At 41.0% G+C, this 13,603-nt stretch overlaps 1 protein-coding gene across 20 annotated transcripts in view; it reads right to left on the bottom strand.

The window, feature by feature from the left end:
* The window catches only part of RHBDD1 (rhomboid domain containing 1), a 208,775-nt gene that overhangs the window by 179,098 nt on the left and 16,074 nt on the right, over window positions 1-13,603 (bottom strand). For 19 of the 20 annotated variants that reach the window (XM_055573614.1, XM_055573618.1, XM_055573613.1 and 16 more), the window contains one exon: window positions 724-1,221. In XM_055573614.1, coding sequence (XP_055429589.1) covers window positions 724-1,156 — 433 coding nt within the window. In that variant the 5' untranslated portion in view covers window positions 1,157-1,221. The remainder of the gene's footprint in view (window positions 1-723; window positions 1,222-13,603) is intronic. The other variant, XM_055573634.1, reaches the window with a different exon arrangement.

The following is a 13,603-nucleotide window of genomic DNA, read 5'->3' as shown; positions in this document are numbered from 1 at the left end:
TCTTGCCTGGGAAATCCCACAGACAGAGGAGGCTGGTGGGCTACAGTCCATGGGGTCACAAAAGAGTCAGACATGACTGAGCACACACACACGTATAGAGAATATCATGGTAAGGAGGTGCCATCAGAGGGTGTGGTACCTTTAATGGCATTATTGAGAGGCTGCTGATCTTTTTAGAGAACTCCCTATCACAAATACACCAGTGCTTCTCTCTCTCTGGCCCCATCACAATGGAGCCCGGGCATAGTTCCAAAATCCTATTTCTTGCAAAACCACCTGTGGGTAGACCATAGTCTAAACTGTCCAAGAATGAATAATGCAACGTAATGGGAAATAGCAAAATCGACGACTCTCCTGTGCTCCAATCAGCCTCTTCTCCAAAATCCAAGCCCCCGCAGTCCTTAGCCACTCAGATGTCAGTTCCCTCACCGGCTGGGACCCCCGCTTCATAAAATAACAACAGCTTCATAAATAAACCCCTGCTTCATAAATAACAACAGCTTCATAAATAAACCCCCGCTTCATAAAGTAACAACAGATGGTATGGGGAGGGAGGAGGGTTCAGGATGGGGAACACATGTATACCTGTGGCAGATTCATTTTGATATATGGCAAAACCAATACAATATTGTAAAGTTAAATAAAATTAAAAAAAAAATAACAACAGCTGTACCTCCCTTACTGTCTTCAGGCAGCCTACCTTTAGAAATATGTCTGCCTTACCTGAGAAACCGACAGCACAATTCCTTTTGAAGTCAGGCTCATTCAGAAATTCTGCCAGAGCAAATTCCAAGAACAGGTACACCACCCCAGTGAGGAGGGAGAACGTGACGATGATGTAGGCAAACCATCTACTCCCCAGTCTTCTCTCCAGATGAATTCCTTTCCACAGCATGGATACCATATTGAAATATAGGTGCCAGTCATCCGCGTGGTGAAGAGGAGAAAGCAGCAGGCGCTGCCAGTCCTTCTGATGGTAACACTTCTCCACGCTGAGGCAGGAGCTAAGCAGCGGCTTCAGGGGATTCAAGAAGAACCAGATGTTGAGAGCCAACGTTGCCAGAGTGACAGGTGGAACATTGTTGATTCCAACCTGGAAGATTTGAGAAAGGAGCAGAAGCAGCCCAATGTTAACTCCTCTTGATCTCCGATGCATGGTGAGATATCAAGCCGGAGATAGGAAGATGTGGTCAGGTTTAGGGAATACACAGGCAGCTGAGTCTAAAACACAATAAAAAAATGCACATGAAAATCCACCAATTAAGAATTAGGGCATCGACAAGACATGCTCAGAGGAAGATGAGCTTATGTTACATATATCTCATCTCCCATTTAATGGAAACATTTATATTCCATGTTGTCCCCAGCAACTCCCAGGATACCGGCTGCCATCTCTCCTCATTGTACATCCTAAAGGAGAAATGTTATTCCAAATCCCAGTGGGCCAGTGAATGGCTGGGTATGCTTCTTCTGACAAACATGCCATAAAAATGTGACTTGCCTCTCGTATTAAAAAAATGTATAACCTAACAAAAAGACAAAGATACCACACAAATATTTAATGATAGTACACAGATACTTAGTGATTTCTTCTCAGAATGCTTTCTAATTTTAAAGACATTTTGATGTTGATATATTAGAGTCTGCCCCAAAGTTGTTCAACACTGGCAAGTCCTAAAATGCAAGCATATATTATCTTCTAGTCCACACTGCCAGGTGTTAACTGCTAGAATGCTTTATTTTCACAAAAATTTCCACTTTTAAATGTTCCACTATGTGCCAAATCCTGGACTGAAACACGGTCACTGTCTTTAAGGAACTCATTTTCTACTAAGAAGTAAACCAACAGCAGCCAAACTGTGTTTTAAATGCAGGGACAGAGGAAGCCATGACCCGAGGCCGTGACGCAGCCTGACGTGGTTATGGTCTTGAAGGGTAAACTGGATTCACCAGTGAGGAAAGAGTACCCTGTTCACTGGTCTACTTCTCCATGCCCTGGGCTGACCTTGTGACCTACTTTGGTTGACAGAATGAAGAGCAAAGGACACTAGTTCAGAATCTAGGCTCAAGGTGATTTGCAGACTTCTGCTCTCTTTTGGAACCCTCCCGTGCAACCATGCACACAAGTCCAGGCTAGCCTGCTGGAGGATGGAAGACACGTGCTCTAGTCACCTGATGGCTGCAGCCACTGACCAGCTAATGCCTCAGCAACAGACCTGTTGAACTGACCAAAAGTGAGTAAGTAAGTCCAACTGGGGGCTTCCCTGGTAGCTCAGCTGGTAAAGAATCCACCTGCAATGCAGGAGACCCCAGTTTGATTCCTGGGTTGGGAAAATCTCCTGGAGAAGGGCTATCCACACCAGTATTCTTGGGTTTCCCTGGTGGCTCAGATGATAAAGAATCCGCCTGTAACGTGGAGACCTGGGTTCGATCTCTGGATTGGGACGATCTCCTGGAGGAGGGCATGGCAACCCACTCCAGTCTTCTTGCCTGGAGAATCCCCATGGACAGAGGAGCCTTGCAGGCTGCAGTCCATAGGGTCACAAAGAGTCGGACACGACTGAGCTACTAAAACACAAATCCAACTGAGCCCAGACTAATTTGCTGACTCACAAAAGTGAGCTAAACAAATGATAGCTTTTATCAATAATAAGATATTTAAAGTTTTTTATTTACTTTTGGCTGTGCTTGGTCTTTGCTGTGCAGGCTTTTCTCCAGCTGTGGTGAGCAGGGTCTACTCTCTACCTTCAGTGCCCACTACTCAGTATGGTGGCTTCCCTTATTGCGGAGCATAGGCTCTAGTGTGTGCGGGCTTCAGGAGATGCAGCTCCCAGGCTCCAGAGAGCAGGCTCAGTAATTGTAGTGCTCGGGCATATGGGATCCTCCTGGACCACAGATCAAATCCATGTCTCCTGGATTGACAGGTGGATTCTTTACCACAGAGCCACCAGGGAAGCCCAGTCAGTATTTTAAATTAATTTCACTAAGTTTTGGAGCGGTTTGTTACACAGCAATGACTAAACAATACCAAAGGACTTTGCTTTGGAAAGAGTCTGGGTTATGCTTTTGGGAGGAAGCTAGTAAAGAAAGGGGCACAGATTAAAGATGCAAGAGATAAACAGAATCAAGTCCTGAGAGGAACAGCCTTGTCCACCACAACAAGTAAGAAGACAAATGTCAGGTATAGATATGGGTAAACAGGCAGATTAGGGGAAAGGATGCTGAAAAAGTTCTCATCTAGTGGTTTTCTGATTTGCCTGATTTCCCCTTTTCTGAGCTTTCTTGGCTTCCAATCAAATGCATACCTCACTCTGATACACTAAAGATTCTCATTCAGACAGCACACTGGCAAGTGCATAGCTTTGGATTTAAAAAATGGCTAGACTCTCCTACTTAGTAGCCCTGGGACACTGGGCAAACTACTTAAACTTCAATTACTTCACTTTAAATTAGTGATAATACCTCCTTCCCAGGATCACTGTAACACATCTAGAACAAAGTAGGTGCTGAATAAATGGTAGCTACTTTCTTCACTGGGGCTTCCCAGGTGGCTTAAGGGTAAAGAAACCAGTTGCCAATGTAGGAGACGTGGGTTTGATTCCTAGGTCAGGAAGATCCCCTGGAGAGGGAAATGGCAATCCACTGAAGTATTGTTTCCTAGAGAATTCCATGGACAGAGGAGCCTGGCAGGCTACAGTCCATGGAGTTGCTAAAGAGTTGGACATGACTGAGCAACTAAATAACAACAACTTTTCATTACAATAAAGTAATCTCACTTAAGAGAAAAAGCTTTCACAAATGACAGCATTCTAATAAGACTCAAATGTACTCCCTAACCTGCCCCCCATATGGATTCTTATTAACATCACACCCAAAAGAAAAAATTATACATATATGCACGTGTCATATGTGTATCCCTATTATTGGCACTCAAATTTATTTATTGCCAGGGCTTATCATTATAGCTTTGTAGCAATCTCATAAACTAGAGAATTTAATAAAATTTCAACTGAAAAGCTCCCAGATAATTTTGGAGAAACAGTCTATATTTTTCCCATTAACCTTCATGTTGATTTTCAAACCTCCAACTATTGTGACAAGTTTGCAATTCCCCTAAATAGTTATATATATACATATCGAACATCATTACCGGTAATGAGAATAATGGAAAAATATGGCCATGGTCATTAAGTAACCAGCTTAAAAGAGATCACAAAATAAACCCTTCAGTATTAGTACAGTGTCCTATGATACCAGGCATATGTGCAGCAGGAAACCAAAAGTAATTATGTCTTTGCTTAAGAAAAGCAAAGACATAAAAGAAAAGCAAATTCCTCTCAACTGGAATTACTAGAGATGAAGAGTACAAACAAAAAGACAGTGGCATTTCCCCGAGCCTCTCTTACGCTGTGCACCCAGGCTCACGTTACACTTGCTTGACTTCTGCTCAGACCCAAAGGCCCCCTCTTGTTCTCCTCCCTTCTCACCTCTGTCTCCCCACTGATAGCTGCTCCTGCTCCCCTGGGCCGCTGGGCTCTCCTGTAGGTCTCCTGACTCCCTTCAATCCCCCTTTCTTTGCTTTTCAGTTTCCCTCCATTCTTACACTCTACTTTGCATACACTCATTGAATTCCACTCTCATGGTTTCTATAATTCTTTTTATCAGGATGGTTCCCAAATTTATATTTTACAGCCTTTATTTCTCAGATTTCAGAGACATAACCTTCTAGGAAGAATATAATCTGCCCAATCTCTTGCTCTCACAGAATGACTATTCAGCCATACCTTCAATCACTAATTTATTTAATAAATAACAAGTGCGGATTGCATGCCAGCCCCCGTGCCAGACACCAGAGGCACAGCAAAGACCAAAACCCTAGCAATCTCAGTCCCTAAATGGCCCATTTCTATTTGTTGAAGGAAATAAAAATACTGGCTGCAAAAAAATCACAGGATGAATAAAGCGACATGCTTAATAGTGCAAAGGCAGATAAAATCATAACCAATGTGAGAAGTGCAAAGTATGTGTCAGGCTCTGCTTTCACAAAGGCCAACGGAACATAAAGTTTTGAGTTTTAAGTAGCCAAGATCAAGCCAAGTATTGTTTCATATCAGATCTGTGGCCCAGTTTCCTTTCTTGTAAGTTATACCAAGTCAGACATCCAAGGTGAGGGGTGTAGCCTGTTTGTAACAAGGTAACAGAAAATCCAACTAGTTAATGTGAAGATCAAATATGTAATTTGACCTTGTGGGTCAGGCAGGCACAGTTCTAAGAACACCAAACAGAACAGATCACAAGTGGCATTTACTATAAGATGAATATTGTCCTGTCCATCAATATACAGAAATTTCTAGAGAGCTAAGCTAAGCTTAATTAACTTATATGCAGAGTACATCATGCGAAATCCTGGGCTGGATGAAACACAAGCTGGAATCAAGACTGCAGGAACAAATATCAATAACCTCAGATAAGCAGATGACACTATCCTTATGGCAGAAAGTGAAGAAGAACTAAAGAGCCTCTTGATGAAAGTAAAAGAGGAGAGTGAAAAAGTTAGCTTTTTCACAGAAAACTAATATCATGGCATCCAGTCCCATCACTCCATGGCAAATATACGGGGAAACAATGGAAACAGTGAGAGACTTTATTTTCTTGGCCTCCAAAATCACTGCAGATGGTGACTGCAGCCAAGATATTAAAAGACGCTTGTTCCTTGGAAGAAAAGCTATGATCAACCTAGACAGCATATTAAAAAGCAGAGACATCACTTTGTCTAAAAAAGTCCAACTAGTCAAAGCTGTGGTTTTTCCAGTAGTCATGTACGGATATGAGAGTTGGACTATAAAGAAAGCTGAGCCCCTAGGAATTGATGCTTTTGAACTGTGGTGTTGGAGAAGACTCTTGAGAGTCCCTTGGACTGCAAGGAGATCCAACCAGTCCATCCTAAAGGAAATCAGTCCTGAATATTCACTGGAAGGATTGATGCTGAAGCTGAATACTTTGGCCACCTGATGCGAAGAATGGGCTCACTGGAAAAGACCCTGATGCTGGGAAAGATTGAAGGCAGGAGGAGAAGGGGACAACAGAGGATGAGATGGTTGGAAAGCATCACTGACTCGATGGACATGAGTTTGAGTAAACTCTGGGAGTTGGTGATGGACAGGGAGGCCTGGCGTGCTGCAGTACATGAGGTCGCGAAGAGTCGGACACAACTGAGCGACTGAACTGAACTGAAGCTGTGGGAGACAGCACAGAAGCAAGATTGATGACTTGGAAACTGGAGCAATGTGTTTGGTTTTGAAAGTGACTTGTTTATTCTAATCTGTACCCAGACCATAACCAGTTATACCAGCTCAAGGAAGAGCAGGTTGGGCCCTCGCTCCAACCCTGCCCTTGCCTTATAAACACTTTCTTTCCCTCACACTCAACATGTCCCAACCTGAACATTGGAAGGTCCTTTCCAAGTCTGGCCCTCCCTCCACGTTCCAGATCTCAGAACACGGAATCCCCATCCACCTAGCTATTCATGTTGGAGATGCTGATAACATCCTCAACACATCCTTTCCCCTCTTCATCCCCAAATCCCGACCACCACACTTTAATTCTTCCAAACTACTTTTTATCAATCTCCCTCTTTCTACCCCTAGATCCACTACATTAACCTAAACCACCATCATAGCTTGCCTGGATTACAACAAATTCTGCTTCTCCTTCTTATACCCACCAACCACTTTCCACCACTGCTCAGAGTAATCATTATAAAACTGAAGTTGGAATACCCTGCAGTAAGCCATCAAAGGCTTACTGTTAAAGGCTGGATGAAGTCCGAACTCTCGACCACAATTACATGCTTCTGATAACCAGTGCCCTGCCTGCCCCTCTGGGCTCATCTCACACTGGTCTCTGCCTTATCCGCTATGATCCAGCCACTCAGGTGCTCCCACCCAAGAAACTTCAGGGTCACAGCATAAATGCTGAGGGCAGAGTTATCTGTTTTAGCCACCACTGAATACCCAGAGCCTAGCATAGTGACTCATATACTCATATGACTTGTTTGTCCAATGAATCAAAATTAGCATGTTAAATATATCTACCTTATACAATAAATGAGACTGACTGACAAGGTCTGAATACCTATGATACATTCATCCCTAAGTATTTTTCCTACAATTGCAGCAGGCTTCCTCACAGCACTATACATATTATTCCACTTAATACTTTCAGTTCCTGAATAGTGTTTGTAACGTTTACCTCAACTTTACAGGAATAAACTTCTGCTCTGTTTAAAATGTATTAGTAAGTTGCTTTGCCAGAACTATTTGATAAAATAATGGCATTTTAATTATGTAGTAATACACACCAGACAGAGCTACATCAAGGTTGTGACAGAGAGAAATGGAAGACCTCTTAAAATATTGATAGGAAAATTAGCCGCATTTACTTTTAATGAGAAATTAAAAATTAAACAGGTATGTACTAAGAAAAACTAAGTGGTTAGAACAAACAAAAGAAACTGAATTTATAATCTGGGAGCCCAACGTGTCTCATGGAGGGGAGAAAGGAGTTTTACGAAAAGGGAAAAGAAACTAAGTACAGTGATTTTCAATTCTACTTACAAAAGCAAGAGATATTTCATCATCACCATTTACCATGGTGACCCTGTATCTCAATTTTCAGTTTAAATGTTCAAGGACTCAGGCTATTAAACTGCAAACATATATAAACTATATTATATATAGTTATATATAACTATATATAATATAGTTATAAACTATATTCCCGATCTGGCATCTGATAGTAACCAAATTAATATCACAAGAAAGAAACTACAGTCCTAATAGGAGTAATCGAACACTATTCTGAAAACAGCCTTCTATGTCATTAAAAGTGCAACAGATCTTAAAATTATTCACTGTGAACTTTTAAAATTGTGTGAGCTTTTTCTTTAAGAATCAATAAAAGGATTATCAATACATATTTGAGGTAGAATAATGATATGTTATTATTACTATTTTCACGCCTTTGGAAAACTTCATATATATATATATTTATATGAAAATAAAAAAACTCCATATATATTTAAGCATATCCTCTTAAAAAAATCATAGAGGAGAATGTATGTTTGTCCAAGTCACTTTGCAAGTATTTATCAGAGGCCTGCTATCACTCAGGTTGAATATTTTGCTAATGCCTGACTTTCCAGATGCTTAAGTATTGATTTTAAAAATTGAGCTATAATTCACACACCATAAATTTTACTCTTATACTACACATCTCAGTGGGTTGTGTATATTCACAAGGTTTCACAATCACCACCACCATCTAATTCCAGAATATTTTTGTTCCATCCAAATGAAACTCTCTGCACTTACCTCCTCAACCCTCCAACTACACAGTACCTGGCAACCACTAATCTACTTTTCACTTCAATGAATCTGCCTATTCTGAACACTTCATACAAACAGAATCATACAGTATGTGGCCTTTCGTGTCTGGCTTCTTTCACTCAGCACACTATTTTCAAGGTTCATCTACACTGTAAGAAGTATCAGTACTTAAGAGTTCCTTTTCATGATCCAACAATATTTTATTATATAGATAAACCACACTGTTTTATCCATTTGTGATGGACATTTGGGTTACTCCCACTTTTTTGGCTATAAAGAATACTGCTGCTATGAACATTCATGTACAATTTCTTTGTAGAAACATATCTTTCCAGTTCTCTGGGACATATACCTAGGAAGAGAACTGCTGGGTTAACTCTGGGGCTTCCCAGGTGGCGCTAGTGGTAAAGAATCTGCCTGCTGATGCAGCAGACTTAAGAGATGTGGGTTCGATCCCTGGGTTGGGAAGATTCCCTGGAGGAGGGTATGGCAACCCATACCAGGATTCTCGCCTGCCTGAAGAATCCCATGGACAGAGGATTCTGGTAGGCTAACAGTCCACAGGGTCTCACAGAGTCAGACACGACTGAAGTGACCTAGCACGGTAACTCTGTGCTTAACTTTTTGAGGAACTACCAGACTGTTTTCCAAATTTTTGTGCCATTTTTCATTCCCCTTCAGTGTTAAGGAGCTCCAATTTCTCCATACTCATACATACTCAACAGCACTTGTTTTTATCCATCCTTTTCATTACAGCCATCCTAAGTGTGTGTGAAGCAGTACCAACTTGCATTTCTCTAGTGACTAATGATGTTGAGCACATGCTCAAATTTTTATTGCTTAAAATATAAATATGCATGTTCACTGGTACATGTAACCATACAGATGAGCATGTCCCTTCCCTCAGCCTCCCTCCCACACCCACTTCAAGAAACAGTTTAACAAACGTCTCAGAAAAAAAAGAAAGATGATGAAAAAAAGATGGAACCACAAAGTCATTCTGGTTAAACTGCCAGAATTTTAGCACTACCATCCATCTCTTCCCCTGTGATGTGATATGTTAAAAGTGAATGAGAATGTACTTCAGTAGCAGGGGCCGGGCTGGGGCCAAGACATTCAACTCTACACACTGTAAAATCTTGTTTTGAAAGATGCAGAGGGTCAGTGTGATTTATCGATTCAAATAAAGCAAAAAAAAAAAACTATGGAAATAGCAGATTGGATATGCTAAACATAAAAACGTCCTCCACTTTTGAAATTACAAGAGCCGAACAACAAATTAGAGCATCATAAATACCACACTGACTTGGATATTCGCCCAAGTGAATTCACAAAACAATTAGATGCATTTTTTCTCTCTCTCACTGCAGCATAGTCTGTTTTCTCTAAGAATGAAATGAAATGGACCATTTCTTCTCATTGCCACCAACTCTCAGCAACCTTTTCATTCATGGTTTTTCTAATCCAAACATAAGAGACTGTTTTTACCACCTGTTACTATAGGGCCAATAGATGAGAATGCTTTGTTCCAAGACAATATAATCTGTTGTTCTTCCTGTAATACATCTTAGCATAATTTTATTTTTCCTAAAGGTATTAGCTCCAAGAAAATCCAATTACAAAGTGCAGATTTTTAAGATATTTTTGAAAGTAAGAAGATGCTTCAGTATAATATGTATTTGCATTTAATGGAAAATAAGAATTTATGAACCAAACACTTGTGAAGTAATTTGTTCCCCTTTTCAAATATATGAATGCATTTCAAAAAGCTTACATAGCTTAAAATGTGATACAGTTGTTAAATACAATATACATAGTTATATCAATAACATAGGAAGTATACTTTTAAAACTTAGTATTTAAAACATTAAATGTAATAGCAGATGGTCTGGCTTCACACCACTGTGTGGTGTTCAATTGACCAGAATGCATCATCTACCTGAGCTGATGAGTCAATGGAGCTCCAGGGGTCCGGTGTGGAAGCTGTGACAGAGCACCATCATCATTTAATGACATAAACAACAGATTTTTCTGGCCATCAAAATCTGTTACATGACTTCATGTGCTACGTTAATGGTAAAAATCAAAGAGAATCAGAGTAGGATTCTGTTTTCTTATTTCACATTAGAGGCAGAGAGATACAAAGAAATGAGGACAATCGAATGAAAACTGACTTTATGAACAAACAATGAAAACTGGAATCAAGTTATAGGAAGAAGGTAATTGGAATCTAGTCTTCATGAAGACTGTGACGCTCAGTAATTACATCCAGTGTCTGTTCATGGAAATATCTACAGCTTGGACTCCGGTCCAGAAGAAACCGGGAATTGAGAACACTTTCCCCTTTTGAAGACTGCTGACATCTCCATGTACACAATGGTTCTCCAATCTCATACACTTCATCTTCATAACTATGTAAGAAACTTACCCAGCTCGAGACAACCATTAAACTCTCTCTCAGATACCAATGGGTTAAATCTTTCTGATTTTCAGCTACCAGACCTAGCTTAAAGACACAAGACCTAGTTTTTAACACATGAGAGCTCCTCTTTCCTTCTCCCCCTTATATACCATCTCTCCAAGTGAAAACATACAAAATTTCCCACACCTTACTGGAACTAGGTCCAACTGTCTTTTACAAGGCCGTCTTAAGTACTAATATCAATGCTGTCCATGTGGAAGGCAAAATAGATGACCTCTGGGGAGTCAGGATTTAAGACCACTAAAATGACATAGAAGTTAAAGAATGTTCCAAACAAGTAAGAAGCCATTAATAAGGTCATATGTGTGGTGACAGACCCAACCAAAGGTCAGACCCTCATCACCTAATGCTCCTCCCCCAACCTTAAGTTATGCCTGACTCGATTTGCTTAAAATCCAATGTCATCTATACATCAGTGTCTCTTTTGCTGTCTCGTACACAGGGTCTTATGGACTCTGTGAGAGAGGGAGAGGGTGGGAAGATTTGGGAGAATGGCATTGAAACGTAAAATATCACGTATGAAACGAGTTGCCAGTCCAGGTTCGATGCACGATACTGGATGCTTGGGGCTGGTGCACTGGGACAACCCAGAGGGATGGAATGGGGAGGGAGGAGGGAGGAGGGTTCAGGATGGGGAACACATGTATACCTGTGGCGGATTCATTTTGATATTTGGCAAAACTAATACAATTATGTAAAGTTTAAAAACAAAATAAAATTTAAAAAAAAAATCCAATGTCATCATGTTTTCTTACTAGATCAGCTTTCTCTACATCATCATTGTAATAAGACTGAATAGTATCATAGTTAACAGAGTAGACTCTGAAGCTTAATGGCTTGGGTTCAAATTCCGGCTCAACTATTTGGAACTGTATGACCTTGTTGTCATTTGTATGAACTTGTTGTGTTCAACTTCTTGTGACCCCATGGACTGTAGCCTGCCAGGCACTGTCTATTGGATTTCCCAGGCAAGAATATTGGAGGGGGTTTGCCATTTCCTTCTCCAAGGGATCTTCTCAACCCAGGGATCAAACCCATGTCTCCTGCATTGGCACATGGATTCTCTACCACTGAGTCACCAGGGAAGCCCTTATAAAACAGATACTAAAGAATAATAAGACCCATCCCATAGAGTAGTTGATGAGTGAATATATGTAAAACACATAGGACAAGGCCTGAAACAGAACAAGGGCTTTGTAAGTATTAGCTGATATAATCATCAGATCAACTTTAGGCATTTTAGCCTATACTTCAGTCTTATAATATTTGTATACTGTTCTCAATAATAACTAATATTTATGTAGCTATTTATAATTTACAAAATAGTTAAGTATACTTGCTTCATTTCACTTAATTCTCACAATCTGGGGAAGACAAAGTTAGTTCCATGTTATCTACCAGCTGGTCTACCCAGCACCGGCCCCCAAAAAATGTCACTTTACTGTCTTGCTAGTCATTCTGAAGCCTGCTCTGTACAGCTGTTCAGATGAGAAGGAGCTCAATGAAGCTTCTGCCCTTGAGACTTTCTGGGGATGTTAAATTCCTCTGTCCAAGGTGCTAAATAATTATGGCCATCTCCACAGATGGGCAGTCCTATGGGGCTCTCTCACCACCAGAGGTCACCAAAGTGAATTTTACATACATACCATAGCCTTTAAGTCTGAGTTCTTCCCTCATAGCTCAGTAAATCATCTGCCTGCAATGCAGGAGACCTGGTTCAATTCCTGGGTCAGGAAGATTCCCTGGAGAAAGAAATGGCAACCCACTCCAGTATTCTTGCCTGGAAAATCCCATGGACAGAGGAGCCTGGCAGGCTACAGTCCACAGGGTCGCAAGAGTCGGACACGACTTAGCAACTAAACCACCACCACCACCATTCAGAACATAACTGCCCAATTTAATGGAAATCCTTTCAGCAGTTTTAGTGAGAAAGCTTCAGAGAGAGAAATTCCATTTGCTCCTCATTTAAAGAGACCAAGATGACAGTGCTCTTAAACTGGACTACTAGAACTCAAAATCAGCTCATCATACCAGACAGTGCTTGTTTATCTGGCAAGCCCTTCAACCTTCTGCCTCTCACAAACGCCACCCTTGCCGCTACTGTCTATGCTTTTGAGAGACCTCCATGGTCCTATCCATCACTCAAAAAGTAAATGTCCACATTTCCATGGGTTTCCCAGGTAGTACTAGTGGCAAAGAATCCATCTTCCAATGCAGGAGACGCAGGAGACCTGGGTTCAGTCCCTGGCTTGGGAAGATCCCCTGGAGAGACCTGGGTTCAATCCCTGGCTTGGGACGATTCCCTGGAGAAGGAAATGGCAACGCACCACAGTATTCTTGCCTGGGAAATCCCATGGACAGAGGAGCCTGGAGGGCCACAGTCCATGGGGTTGCAGAGTTGGACACAACTGAGCACTTGTCAGCGGCACATTTCCACAGCATGTAAGACATTCCTGGAATGACTATATGGGGTCAAATAAAAATCTTTTGCAATTTTAGTTTGTGATCTAGAGGCAGACCAGGAAACAGCTCAAACTTCTGATGCACAGTCCATCTTTTTTTCTTTAACTCAATAGAAACCCTGAAACAAGATATCAGCTACTTTGCTTTCACATAACTGTTTCTTGGTGGTAAACTCAAGTTTAAGAGAATTCTTATAGGTTCTAAAAAAAAAAAAAAGACTAAAACAATGTTTCATTTTTAGCTCAATCTCTCCTTTTATAGCATAAAATTC

The sequence above is a fragment of the Bubalus kerabau genome, chromosome 3 (assembly GCF_029407905.1).
Source record: "Bubalus kerabau isolate K-KA32 ecotype Philippines breed swamp buffalo chromosome 3, PCC_UOA_SB_1v2, whole genome shotgun sequence".
NCBI classification, from domain to species: domain Eukaryota; kingdom Metazoa; phylum Chordata; class Mammalia; order Artiodactyla; family Bovidae; genus Bubalus; species Bubalus kerabau.
This window is presented reverse-complemented; position numbering and strand designations above follow the sequence as displayed.